Below are 14,584 nucleotides of genomic sequence, written 5' to 3'. Positions count from 1 at the left end.
GTGCACAGAGTTCAGTCTTGCCTCCTTTCTTTATAAGTTCAGACAAGTTTGATATGGAAAACAAACTCCCAATGACACATTGGGTAAATCTTCAAAGGCGACTGTGTACTTTATAACCGTAGTCGCATCACCCTGGCTAGATTGTTTCACTTTCTTAACTATGAAATCAAAACATGATATGAGGAACTGTCTATTTTCTATTGATATTTACTAACTTGAAGGTGCAGTAGGTGATCTTCCACAATGCTAACAGCTTAGCATAAATCTCTGAATCACAGTCTCTTCCCTGCTGTCCAGAGCCACGCCTCCTGAAACAGGAGCACGCGCACCTTAAAGGGTCACGAAACACCAAAACACATTTTATGAGCTGTTGACAGTCGTATACGTGTCCCACACTGCTAAAAACACTATTAGGACACCTATATTTCACTAAAAAGTTTAAATTGGTTGTTTTTGTGTTATTTCAAGCAAATTCGTATTTCCGGTTTGAAACAAAATTTTGAAGCTGCGTCACGGTCATGAGATAATTCCAGCGTGCAGACTGGACGTCTGTGCCAGAGTGTGTCTTATTACGTCTCTGAGTGTGCTGCATTAATGCATGAGTAAGGCTTGGTTCAAACCAATCAGCGCGCTCTATTGTGCAACTTCACTAATATTCATTACTGTCACAGTGTTTACACGACAGAGACGCCACGTTGTGTTGGCAAAACAAGCGTGAAGTGTTGCTTTTATAGTTTGCTGCCGTTAAGCTTTGTTTTCATTTTCTCTCTGTGAGAGCTCAGCTGGAGTCACGTGTGGATTAACAGTGTACGCGACGCTCGACAACAATAACTTGCATGTCTAACTTGGAGGAACATTGTTTACCTGAGAGCTGTTCTCATCTGCAAATGCTGAGATCCGGTTTCACTTGTAGTCTCCTCTTATTAAAGACGCGGCTCTAGTTGCTGGTGATTGTCCTGTCTCTGCAGATTTGGTAAGTGAGCGACCAGTGCTCTTTGTTTATTCAGTTTGTTCGTATCGAACTAACAATTGCACAGAGTGTAAACATGTTAGCACCACAACCAAACTTTAACCTCGTGTAGGATTTTCACCGCATTTTGTGACCGGAATAACACACGCGGCTTTCTGACACTACCTGCCGTGTGCATCTGAGTTTCCGGGAAATACGGAGGGTTTTTTCTCTCATTCGCCGTGCGGTATCAAACATTGCATAAAAAATACACGCTTACAGCAGTTCCTCGAATCAAATATCTTGTTTGTCGCGAGGGACATGAATGAATTCCCTGAATGAAAGAGCCAAACTGCAGTTAAAGTCCACCATTTAATAATTTGCCAAATAATTCCACTACAGATGTCCATGTAAACACAGTCACTTTGTCCCCTGTGTGGGTGTGGGTATGTGTTTTGACTCTGAAACCTGCGCGTGCCTAAATAGACACTCCCACACCATCCCACTTTAGTTCCTCCGACACTCCCCCCTAAACAGAGCTGGACACGCCCACTTTTCTGACTTTTTCCAAGGTAGAGGTGTGAAAACACCCTGCTGAAACGAGGGGGTTTCATGGCCCTTTAAAGGGTCACGAAACACCAAAACACATTTTTTGAGCTGTTGACAGTCATATATGTGTCCCACACTGCTAAAAACACTATTAGGACACCTATATTTCACTAAAAAGTGTAAATTGGTTGTTTTTGCGTTATTTCAAGCAAATTCGTACTTCCTGTTTGAAACGAATTTTTGAAGCTGCGTCACGGTCATGACATAATAGCGTGTATTCCAGCGTGCAGACTGGGCGTCTGTGCCAGAGTGTGCCTTATTACGTCTTACAGTGTGATGCATTAATGCATGAGTAAGGCTTGGTTCAAACCAATCAGCGCGCTCTATTGTGCAACTTCATTAGTATTCATTAGTGTCACCGTCTTTACACCACAGAGACGCCACGTTGTGTTGGCAAAACAAGCGTGAAGTGTTGCTTTTACAGTTTGCTGCCATTAAGTTTCGTTTTCATTTTCTCTCTGTGAGAGCTCATCTGGATCACGTGTGGATTACAGTGTACGCGACGCTCGACAACAATAATTTACGTGTCTAAGGGGGATTATTGTTTACCTGAGAGCTGTTCTCATCTGCAAACGCTGAAATCCGGATTCCGGATGTAGTCTTCTCTTCATAAAGACGCGGCTCTAGTTGCTGGTGATTGTCCTGTCTCTACAGATTTGGTAAGTGAGCGACCAGTGCTCTTTGTATATTCAGTTTGTTCGTATCAAATAAGTTAACTATTGCATTGAGTGCAAACATGTTAGCACCGCATTTTGTGACCGGAATAACACACGCGGCTTTCGGACGCTACCTGCCGAGTGCATCTAAGTTTCCGGGAAATGCAGAGTTTTTTTTCTGTCATTCGCCGTGCGGTATCAAACATTGCATGAAAAATACACGCTTAGAGCAGATCTTCGAATCAAATATCTCATTTGTCGCGAGGGGCATGAATGAATTCCCTGAATGAAAGAGCCAAACTGCAGTTAAAGTCCAACATTTAATAATTTGGCAAATAATTCGACTACAGATGTCCATGTAGGTTAAACACCATCCCTTTCTCCTGTGTATTTTGACTGAAACTCGCGCGTGCCCAAATAGACACTCCCACACCATCCCACTTTAGTTCCTCCGACACTCCCCCCTAAACAGAGCTGGACACCCCCACTTTTCTGACTTTTTCCAAAGAAGAGGTGTGAAAACACCCTGCTGAAACGAGGGGGTTTCATGGCCCTTTAAAGATGACAGCAAAAGAACCTTCTCTCATGTGTTAAAAGCTACTAGTGCTTGTCCGGCGACGTGCAGGCATTACACTCATTACTAAGCCAAACTGACATGCTGTTTCAGAGCAAATATTTAAAGTTGCATCTTAAACAAAATAGGGAGAGACTAGGCAGAAGTAGCGGTATTTACTTTTGTTTGTTGTTAAACTAATTAAAATCTACATTATAGATGCTGTAAAAGGTCCCTTATGAAACTGAAAATAGTCTGATCAATCTTTCACCGGAAGATTTTAGTGGCTGAACAACACTTCTGTGAAGATATAACCCATTTGTAACGACAACTGCTGCTTTGCGTGAAGCTAAATAGTTTTAAAACCCCTATCCCAACTCAAAAGCACCACAAGTGTTCTCAAATACATTATAAACACAGTAAGTACATTGTATTTATTTTTTGATGCAAGTACATAGTAGTTAAGGACACTTAATATAAAGTGGGACCTAATAATGTTACAAATAAATTCATGATCGAATAATACTGGATTAAAATGCCGAAGTTATTTCTGCAACTGTAAATTTTTATAATGATTTGGTTTCATTCTTAAGAGTCACACACACCATTGGTATTCTTTTTCATTTAATATGAATATTAAATAGACATAAATGATTTATGTTTATGAATGAAATATGTAGAAATAAATGTCGGAGAACTGAGCAGTAGAATGTGAATAATATGAATGTGTTTGGGAATCAGCTGTCCACTGTAAAAACAACAGTACAACACCCAGTTTTATTTATTTATTCTTTAGTACACAAAAAAACAGAAAATTGACATTAAAATAACGTTCACCACACATGTAAACATCTGAAATCTTTATTTGACAAGTACATACCAACTTCATCTGCGGTAAAGACAGCAACACAAAGCAATAGACTGTTTAAAGTCCAATTTTCTCGGTTCAAGCGGAGATCTGGAGGATCTGCAAGTTATTTTTAGATGTCAGATGTCTCACCTTGAATGCAGACAACAGAAAACTGCCGTAGTCACAGTCTACTCGTATCTGTAGTGAATATACAGCTGGGTGAGTTCTCTATGGGGAGTTCGGTGTAGGCGGAAGTGCGTGGAGTGAAACCGTATACGGCTTGACGTTATGTGAAAATGGCCTATTCAGTTGAATACTGTTAGCAGGTTTGAGTATTGGAAACTCTGCTGATTTGTTGTCCAGATACTTGGAGAAACTAACATTTCCTGACAAGGTCTGGTATCTGGAACTGGATCTTATTTATCTGACGTGGAGATGGTGATCTAATACTGCTTAATTAGCCTAGTTAAGCCTTTAAATGTCACTTTAAGCTGTATAGAAGCGTCTTGAAGAATATCTAGTCAAATATTATGTACTGTCATCATGGCAAAGAGGAAATAAATCGGTTATTAGAAATGAGTTATTAAAACTAATATGTTTAGAAATGTGTTGAAAAAATCTCTACATTAAAACAGAAATTGGGGGAAATTATACAGGAGGCTAATAATTCTGACTTAAACTGTATATTAATGCTGTTTAACTCCACTGCACAATTATGCAGATCTACAAAGTTATGTGTTTTGGTGTTTCTGCTTTTGCCGTTGGTTGTGTGTTCGCGTGTAAATGAACTACTTTAGCATGGCGTCATCGTGGTGGTTGCGCGTGTGTGTGCCGTTGCCTCAATTAATGCGGTGCTTACAGGCAAAATCCCAGTGTTGGTGACAGCAGCGGCTTAAATGAGCTTCTTCAGCAGTACAGGACCAGTCAGTTTTGCTAACATCACACACTCTCACACAACACGGGTACCTGCTGAACAACACACTTCTGTAGTGGAGGATTTTCGCAGTCGCAGTATCAGTACAGCAGTATTATGTGGAATTAATCTTGTGCTTTGGGTTTAGATCTGTGAATTGAACTGGTAAAGCTTGTAATAATCTTAGAAGCTGAATGTTATTGCTGTTTGTACATTTTTATAAGTTACCATATAGTTACCAAGTAAGCACAAGGACTTTTAATTTTCAGTCAGCCAGCCCAAGTGTTTTTGGTGATCGATTGTGCTTTTAAAAATCCCCACGTTTAGGATCTGATTTCTTAAAAAATTTATTGATATAGGATATAAAGTGGGTGTCAGACCAGACAAGAAGCACTGCATTAAATTGCATTTTTCCCCACCATATTTTTAAAATAATTAAATATTACCCTAGTGTTTTTAATGGAGTTTCTGCTCTAATCTGCTGCTACTGATAGCGCTAGCATATGCACGGTCTTTCATTTCGCTTTAAGCCTGGTTTATACTTCTGCGTCAAGTGACTGGCGTAACCAACGACGCATGCAACACGCGTAGCTGTGCATTTATACTTCTGCGCGCTGTGTCTGTTGGTCTGCATTAACACTTCCGAAACGCTAGTTGGCAGTGAGGTGTAAATGTTCCTCTGTGTCGAGTTTCTTCGCCTGTGTTTTGTTTTTTCTGAACGCTTCCGGGATGTACAATTGGCTCAAACTCGCTCATTTTGAGGCAGGAACCGGCGGACGTGCAACAACTTTAACTATGAGGTAAACACAAAACAAAAGTTTCCATCAGGAGCTCCTTCGCGGGACTTTACTCTTGTAAACAATCGCTCCATTGGGCTTGCGCCGTCGTGCGGCTCTCGGTCCCGCCCGGAATCGTTAGCACTACCAAGCCGACCAATCACAGAGTTTGCGCCACGCGTCGTTGCTGATGGCCACAGCGTAGGGCTATGCGTCAGCGCCGTAGTATATGCGTGCGCTTGATGCAGAAGTATAAATCAGCCTTTACGCTCAAACAACTAAATGTATGCTTAAGTCTATTTAGCTGATTGTATTTGAATTACAATACAACATTGATGCTAGTTAGTTTATCATTGACTGAAAAAATTTTTATTGATTATTTCCATGATTATTGAATGTACATTTCAAACTATAAAAGTGGCCACAACATGATTAAACCATGCTTAAAAAATGAAGAAAAAAAGATGTTGAATTTGAGTTTATTTAAACTATTTAAAGCCTTAATCAAGCCAAGAGTATTACAAACCTTCACATAAATTAAAGAGTTATATGAATATCTGACAAACATAAGAGTTGACACTTGACAAATTGAAAATGACAGTCGAATTAAAAACAGTAGTGTGGTATAAACTGTTGTCCATGGTGTGTTTGTGTGGCAGGAGTGACCAGCTCAATGTCGGCGACTACATCAAGTCAGTGAATGGGATAAACCTGTCCAAACTCAGACACGATGAGATCATCAGCATGTTGAAGAACATCGGGGAGCGTGTGGTGCTGGAGGTCGAGTATGAGCTGCCGCCATTCGGTACAGACTCAAATACACACATGCATTTTAATTATTTGATAAAAATAATGTCTATATATATATATATATATATATATATATATATATATATATATATATATATATATATATATATATATATATATATGTATATATATGTATATATATATATATATATATTAAAAGTTTTTTTTTGTGTGACATTAAGCAGACTTTTCAGTATCATTACTCTTGTTTTCAGTGTCAAATGATCTTTCAGAAATTAAAGAGGTCATGAATTGAGAAACCAAAATTTTCTTGATATTTTGACATATCAGAGCTCATAGTATTATAGAAACATCTTGCAAGTTTCAGAACTCAACACTTTGTGGTTCCTCTAAAATCAGCTTATATTGAAGGCAGTCTAATAAAACAACAGGTTCTGGAATGTTCAACTCTATGATGTAATCATGTGGATAAACCCCGCCTCCACAGTAGATTGAAGCACATTTTTACTTCACTTACTTTTCAGTCCAGCTAATATGCAGAAACTTCAGCCAATCAGAGCAGTAGGCATTTACTTTTGACTGCCACGCCCATTTAAACAGAACGTTCTGACGAGGGTTAAAAACAGGACAGATGGTAATCAGTTACTCTAAATTATGATGTTTTTAATGTAAAAAAATCTCAAGAACAAGTGAACCTCAGAGAACAATACACAATAAAAAATGAGGTAGTTCACGACCCCTTTAAAATATGCTAATTAGATGTTCAGCAAACAATCTTATTATCAACATTATCTTTTTATTCCAACAGTTTGCTCTTTAATGTGAAAAAGTGGTGACTTTATTATTATAATTTTGTTGTTGAATATAAACAGTAATATAGCAGGTATTTTATCTTGTCACTTTTGCTAAATGTAATGCATTGTTTCTAAATTAATGAAATTAAAAATACGTAGGTAACACTTTAGTCCTAATTCACGGTAATAACAAACCATTAACTAACACTTCTTGCTTATTAAACTACTAACTAGTTGTTTATTAATAGTTAGTAAGGTAGAAGTTGGGTTTAGGTTTTGGGTAGGATCAGAGATGCAGAATAAGATCATACATTATAACTACTAATGAAGAGTTCATATCTTAATAATAGGCAAGTAATAAGCCAGTAGTTAATAGCATGAATTGTGACCTGAACTAAAGTGTTACCAAAACATACACTGAACTTTTAAGTACACAGTGTCACAATATATTTTTTAACTAAACCTTATCGAACACACATGTAGTAATTATTCAATCACACTTTATAATGAGTTTATTCCTTAGTTAATGCATTTACTAGCATGAACTAATAATACAGCATTCATTAATCATAGCTCAACATTTACTAAGGCATTATTAAAATCCAAATTCATCCTTGTTAACATTAGTTAATGCATTAATTAACTAACAATGAACAACTTTAATTTCATTTACTAACATTAAAAGGGATGAACAAATACTATAAGAAGTGTATTATTCGTGTTAGTTAATACAATTTACAACAATAACTAATACAACTTTTTTGTGAAGTGTTACCAATGATTCAATGTCGCAGTACTTGATAATGCAACAGTGCAGAATCTTTCGTTATCAGCCAGTACGGGAGGGTTGTATTGTGGCATTAGTGTTTCTGGTGCTGTGAAAATAAACATATGTACATTTCAGCGTCTGGGGCTGAATCTCATCCTTCTGTGACAGTAACTCAAGCTGTTCTGTGTGTGTGTTCAGCTCCCAGCAATCCCTGCAGCGTCATCTCCAAAACCATCGAAGTGTGCTTGGAGAAAGAGGGAAACAGCTTTGGCTTCGTTCTGAGAGGTACTGAAATCTTATAAAACGCACTGAATCATCTTAACTAAAATATCTTGTGTTTTTACTTTTTTAGCTGATGTTATGACCGTAAATTTGAGGATAGTAATCAATGACCATTTGAAATTCAACTAAGCATTATTTGAAGTTATATTAAAAATAATAATTCAAGTTCAATAAGTAGAGGTTTCTAAATTATGTGTTTTATGATGACAGTGTGTGGTATTTAAATATTATTGTTACTAAGTCAACAAATACTACAGGGCTAGTTCACTCTAAAAGGAAAATGTCTTTTGTTCTCATTGACTCCCTCCAATGGCTATGATTCCTTTTTTCGGTTGAATACAAAAGAAGATATTTTGAAAAATGTTAGAAACTTGTAACCATTGACTTCTTTACATTTTTCAAAACAAGCTCTTTCAGATGAAAGAAACTTAAACAAGTTTATGACAAGTCAAGGGTGAGTCAGTGATGACAGAATTTTCAGTTTTTGGTAAACTATCACTTTCATTCATTCCTTTTCTAGTCGGTTTAGTCCCTTTATTAATCCGGGGTCGCCACAGCGGAATGAACCGCCAACTTATCCAGCCCGTTTTTTACGCAGCGGATGCCCTTCCAGCCACAACCCATCTCTGGGAAACATCCACACACACATTCACACACACTCATACACTACGGACAATTTAGCCTACCCAATTCACCTGTACCGCATGTCTTTGGACTGTGGGGGAAACCGGAGCACCCGGAGGAACGCAGGGAGAACATGCAAACTCCACACAGAAAAGCCAACTGAGCCGAGGTTCGAACCAGCGACCTTCTTGCTGTGAGGCGACAGCACTACCAACTGCGTTACTGCTTCGCCCAACTTTCACTTTATTAATAATAATAATAATAATAATAGTAATAGGCGAGGCAGTGGCGCAGTTGGTAGTGCTGTCGCCTCACAGCAAGAAGGTTGCTGGTTCGAACCTAGGCTCAGTTGGCGTTTCTGTGTGGAGTTTGCATGTTCTCCCTGCGTTCCTCCGGGTGCTCCGGTTTCCCCCACAGTCCAAAGACATGCAGTACAGGTGAATTGGGTAGGCTAAATTGTCCGTAGTGTATGAGTGTGTGTGTGAATGTGTGTGTGGATGTTTCCCAGAGATGGGTTGCGGCTGGAAGGGCAATGGTAGAATGGTAGAATATGAATTTGGTCGAGTAAAACTATAAAGTGCAGCCATATAAATATAATTAGTGTAATATGTCAAACCTTTAACCCACCGAATTAGAAACTATCCACAAAAGTGCCTAAAAATAGACAAATTCCGTGGGAAAACTGCAGACTTGGCAACCCTTATCAGCTCTGTGCCTTAAATATTGAAACAAAACTATTTTTTATACCTGAGGACACCATGTGCAGACCTCCAAAAATGCTTTTTAATAATGTTATCGAACAGAAAAGGTTATTCAAAAGCATTGTGTGATGTTACTCTCAAGGGCAGCAGATAATGTGTGTGTTTATGACTAAAGGCAGTCGGGCTGGCACATCAGGTGTGTGTTTCACATGTTTTCAGGGGGATTTCATGAGGACTGGCATAAAGCTCGACCTCTAGTGGTGACCTATGTGAGGCCCGGTGGACCCGCCGACAGGTGAGAGCAAATGACTCAAATAATATATGTGTAGGAGTGTATGTGTGTGTGTGTGACATGTTTATACCAGAATGACAAGGCCCTTTAGAGCATCTCTGCTTATTAATTACAATGTCTGAATCATTGTGAAGCTCTGACTATGTGTATGAATCATTGTGAAGCTCCCTGCAAAAGTGTGTGTGTTTGAGAGAGAGAGAGACATAAGTTATTTCGGAATGCATTAGAGCAGTAAGATTTTTGTGTTGAATTTATTTAATCAAAGATGGACAAATTTCTGAAATATTATTACAATTTAAAATAACTGTTTTCTTATTGAATGTAGTTAAAAGTCTTCAGTATCACGAGATTCTTCAGAAATCATCTTAATATGCTGATTTACAGTTTTTTTTATTATTATTATTGAAAATTATTGTTAAAGATTCTTAATAAAATGTATTAAAGGTGAAAACATTTTCCTGCTTTACAGCTTTGTGGAAACTATGATAAATTTTATGTTTTAAGATATATTGATGAAAAGAAATGTTCAAAATGACAGCAATTATTTAAAAAATAATATTTTATTCGTTCATTTATTTATTTATTTATTTATTTATCTTTTTATTTATTTATTTTATATTTATTTATATATTTTCTATTTTATTGATTGATTTATATTTATTGATTTATTTATGTTTATTTATATTTTTTCTATTTATTTATTTATTTTCCGTTTATTTATTTTCTTTTATTTATTAATTTATTTTTTTATTTATGTATGTATTTATTTATTTATTTTTATTTATTTTCTATTTATTTATTTTCTAATTATTTATTTTTATTTATTTATTTATTTATTTTTCTTTCTTTCTTTCTTTCTTTCTTTCTTTCTTTCTTTCTTTCTTTCCTTTATGTATGTATTTACTTTTGTCTTTATATATACTTTATATATATATATATATATATATATATATATATATATATATATATATATATATATATATATATATATATATATATATTTATTTTCTATTTATTTATTTATTTATTTTTCTGTTTATTATTTATTTATATATTTATTTATTTTCTGTTTATGCATTTATTTATGTATATTTATTTATAATTTTCTATTTGTTTATTTTCTATTTATTTATTTATTTTCTATTTATGTATTTATTTATTTTTATTCATTTATTTATTTTTATTTTCTCTTTATTTATTTATTTGTTTTATTTATGTATTTATTTACTTTTATTTATTTTGCATTTTTTTATTTATTTATATATTTGTTTATTTGATATCTATTTATTTTTTATCTATTTTAAATGGTACTGTATCACAGTTTTCACAAGATTTAAAGGACCCTAAAAACATAATAATAATAATAATAATAATAATAGATGTTTCATTCATTCATTTTCTTTTCGGCTCAGTCCCTTTATTAATCAGGGGTTGCCACAGCGGAATAAACCACCAACTTATCCCCATCACTGGGAAACACTCTTATTCACACACGTACACTGTGGACAACTTAGCTTACACAATTTCCCTATAGCGCATGCCTCTGGAGTTGTGGGGTAAACCGGAGCGCCCACAGGAAACCCATGCCAACACAGGGAGAACATGCAAACTCCACACAGAAGTGCAAACTGACCTAGCCAAGGCTTGAACCAGCGACCTTCTTGCTGTGAGCCAATAGTGCTACCCACTGCACCACCACGCCGCCCTATAATAGATCTTTCTTTATCATCAAATTATCATATTACAATGATTTGTGAAGGATCATGTATCATATATCCATATATTTTTACCAACTCTTGGAATAAGTACAATTTAAACTACATTTAATAAGACGATGGTTATTTAAAATTGTTATAATGCATAGTTTTTACTATATCTTTTTTTCGAGCAGAAAGGCTTGGTTTAAAAACAAAAACAATAAACAATCAGACTTATCGCACACTTTTGAACCGGTGATGAATATGATATTTCTCTATTATTTTGATGGTGATTTGATGCACATTATGAGAGCGTGCTGTATATTTAGTGTGTGAGTGATCAGTGAAGCCTGTAAGCTGGTTCTGAAGGCACACATGTTCGCTGAAGCATAGGCTGATGACATTAGAATGAGTGAGAAGGGTAGAACACAGCCTGAAGCACACACACACACACACACACACACACACACACACACACACACGCACACGCACATGAGAGCAGACTAAACACACATGCATGTGAATTCATACTGCACACACACACATACACACACACACACACACACACACACACATGCAAGTACAGGCGATGCACACACACATTTGAACTCACACTGCACACATATAAGAGCAGACTAAACACACACACATGCATATGAAATTCACACTGCGCACACACATACACACACAAGAGCAGACGAAACACATACATATGAACTCACACACACACACACACACACACACAAGAGCAGACGAAACACATACATATGAACTCACACTGCTCACACACACACACACACACACGAGCAGATGAAACACACATGCATATGAACTCACACACACACACACACACACAAGAGCAGATGAAACACACATGCATATGAACTCACACACACACACACACAAGAGCAGACAAAACACACATGCATATTAACTCACACTACACACACAAACACACACAAGAACAGTTAATACACACACATGGATATGAACTCATACTGCACACATATGGGAGCAGACTAAACGCATGCATATGAACTCACACTACACACAGACACACACTCGCGCACACACACACACACACATACAAGAGCAGATAAAACACATATGCATAAGAACACACACACAAACACACACACACACACACGAGCAGATGAAACACACACATGCATGTGAACTCACACACACACACAAGAGCAGACGAAACACATACATATGAACTCACACTGCGCACACACACACGCACGCACACACACACACACACGAGCAGATGAAACACACATGCATATGAACTCACACACACACACAAGAGCAGACAAAACACACATGCATAAGAACACACACACAAACACACACGAGCAGATGAAACACACACATGCATATGAACTTACACACATATACAAGAGCAGATAACACACACACTTTCACGCTCCACACACAAATATGAAAACATTGCAGAGATGTATGGATGCAGTCCTCCAAGCTCATGGGAGTCAGACACAATATTAACACTTTTTCCACTGCAGCTTGACTTTATATTCAATACTAGACATTATTTCTGTTAAGTGACAAGACTTTTGTCTAAGCATAGTCAGACATTACTGTCCTAATTAAATAATTAATAATCAAGACATCATAATATTTTATTTTGGTCAAATAAGCATAATCTCGAGCAGGGGTGCTCAACCCTGTTCCTGGAGATCTACCTTCCTGCAGAGCTCACCTGCAACCTTGATCAAACACACCTGTCTTTAATTACCATGTGCTCCTTCAGATCCTATTTTGTTGGTTTAGTTGCGTTAGCTCAGAGTTGGAGCTAAACTCTGCAGGAAGGTAGATCTCAAGGTTGAGCACCCCTGATCTAGAGGCCTTTGCCTTTCATATAAGCCACTTCTGATACCAAATGGTCAACTAGAAGTCAAGCTATTATTTGTTGTTCCTAAAACTTGGATGGACTACAAGACTTTTGTCAGGGATGTTTATCAGATTTCTATAATGGGATGTCAACACAAACCAAACTCCTCCAGTCTCAACTACAACTACAAGGATCAAAGCAGAGCTAATTTGGGCACCTTTATTGCAATGTTTATAATATTACCTTTCATGTGGTGTTCAATGCAGATGTTTGTGAATATAAAAGGTCTGCAATAAATGCATTTTGATTCTGAACTGCCTGAAAGGAGTCTGAGTCTGAGTCGGATGGATGGATGGATGGATAGACAGACAGACAGACAGACAGACAGACAGACAGACAGACAGACAGACAGACAGACAGACAGACAGACAGACAGACGAAATCAGAATTAGCCCCCTTTGATTTTTTTTTTTTTTTTTTTTTTTTTTTTTTTACATTTCCCAAATGATGTTTAACAGAGCAAGGAAATTTTCACAGTATGTCTGAAGAAAATCTTATTAGTTTTATTTCAGCTAGATAAAAAGCAGTTTTTAATTTTTTAAAACCCATTTTAAGGTCATAATTATTAGCCCCTTAAAGCAATTTTTTCCGAGAGTCTACAGCAGGGGTTCCCAAACTTTTCAGGCCGCGACCGCCAAAATGTCAATGCCAGTGACTCGCGACCCCCAATATCCTCTGAGGTGGTTATAAATGCAGAAACCTTGAATGCAATGGCGCACACACACCAATGGACCCAAGTCTATTCTTCTTTTAATTTTTTTAATGTATGAGAGCTGGAAATGGGCCACAAAGTTTAACCGGGTGTTATGAAATCTGCTGCATCTGACGCTATTGCTGTGTCTTTAATACAAGGTAATTACCCCAGGGGTTGCAATCCAATAGAAGTAGTAACTATAAGCTACTATAGTAACTATATATGGTATAAACGACTATTTTTTCTCTTCAGAGGGTTATGGATAAAATATGGTTATTCTTATGGTTTAATAAAAATAAACAGATTTTTGGAAAACACCAGGCGACCCCCCCCCCCCCCTTCATTGTCCCGCGACCCCTCGGGGGGTCCCAACCCCCACTTTGAGAACCATTGGTCTACAGAACAAACCAGCATTATACAATACTTTCCTAATTACTCTAACCTGCCTAGTTAACCCAATTAACCTAGTTAAGCCTTTAAATGTCACTTTAAGCTGTATAGGAGTGTCTTGAAAAATACATATTATAAATAATAACATAATATAGTAAAATATTATTTGCTGTCATCATAACAAAGATAAAATAAATCATTTATTAGAAATGAGGGTCCCACTTTATATTAAGTGTCCCTAACTACTCTGTACTTACATCAAAAAATACATACAATGTACTTACTGTGTTTATAATGTATTTGAGAACACTTGGGGTGCATTTGAGTTGGAATAGAGGTTGGGTTATGG

General features: G+C 36.8%; 1 protein-coding gene across 14 annotated transcripts in view; it reads left to right on the top strand.

The window, feature by feature from the left end:
* Nucleotides 1–14,584, top strand: part of grip2a (glutamate receptor interacting protein 2a) — a 100,781-nt gene that overhangs the window by 42,141 nt on the left and 44,056 nt on the right. For 13 of the 14 annotated variants that reach the window (XR_012383798.1, XR_012383799.1, XR_012383792.1 and 10 more), the window contains exons 4-6: nt 5,966–6,111; nt 7,839–7,925; nt 9,467–9,542. Coding sequence is in view for 4 of the 14 variants with exons in the window: in NM_001430888.1 (NP_001417817.1) it covers nt 5,966–6,111; nt 7,839–7,925; nt 9,467–9,542 (309 nt within the window). In the remaining 10 variants the exon portion in view is untranslated. Of the gene's footprint in view, nt 1–5,907; nt 6,112–7,838; nt 7,926–9,466; nt 9,543–14,584 lie in introns of all 14 variants that reach the window. The other variant, XM_073909736.1, reaches the window with a different exon arrangement.

Source organism: Danio rerio, chromosome 8 (assembly GCF_049306965.1).
Source record: "Danio rerio strain Tuebingen ecotype United States chromosome 8, GRCz12tu, whole genome shotgun sequence".
Lineage (NCBI taxonomy): Eukaryota > Metazoa > Chordata > Actinopteri > Cypriniformes > Danionidae > Danio > Danio rerio.
The sequence above is the reverse complement of the archived record's forward strand: the minus strand, read 5'-3'. Positions and strand labels throughout refer to the sequence as shown.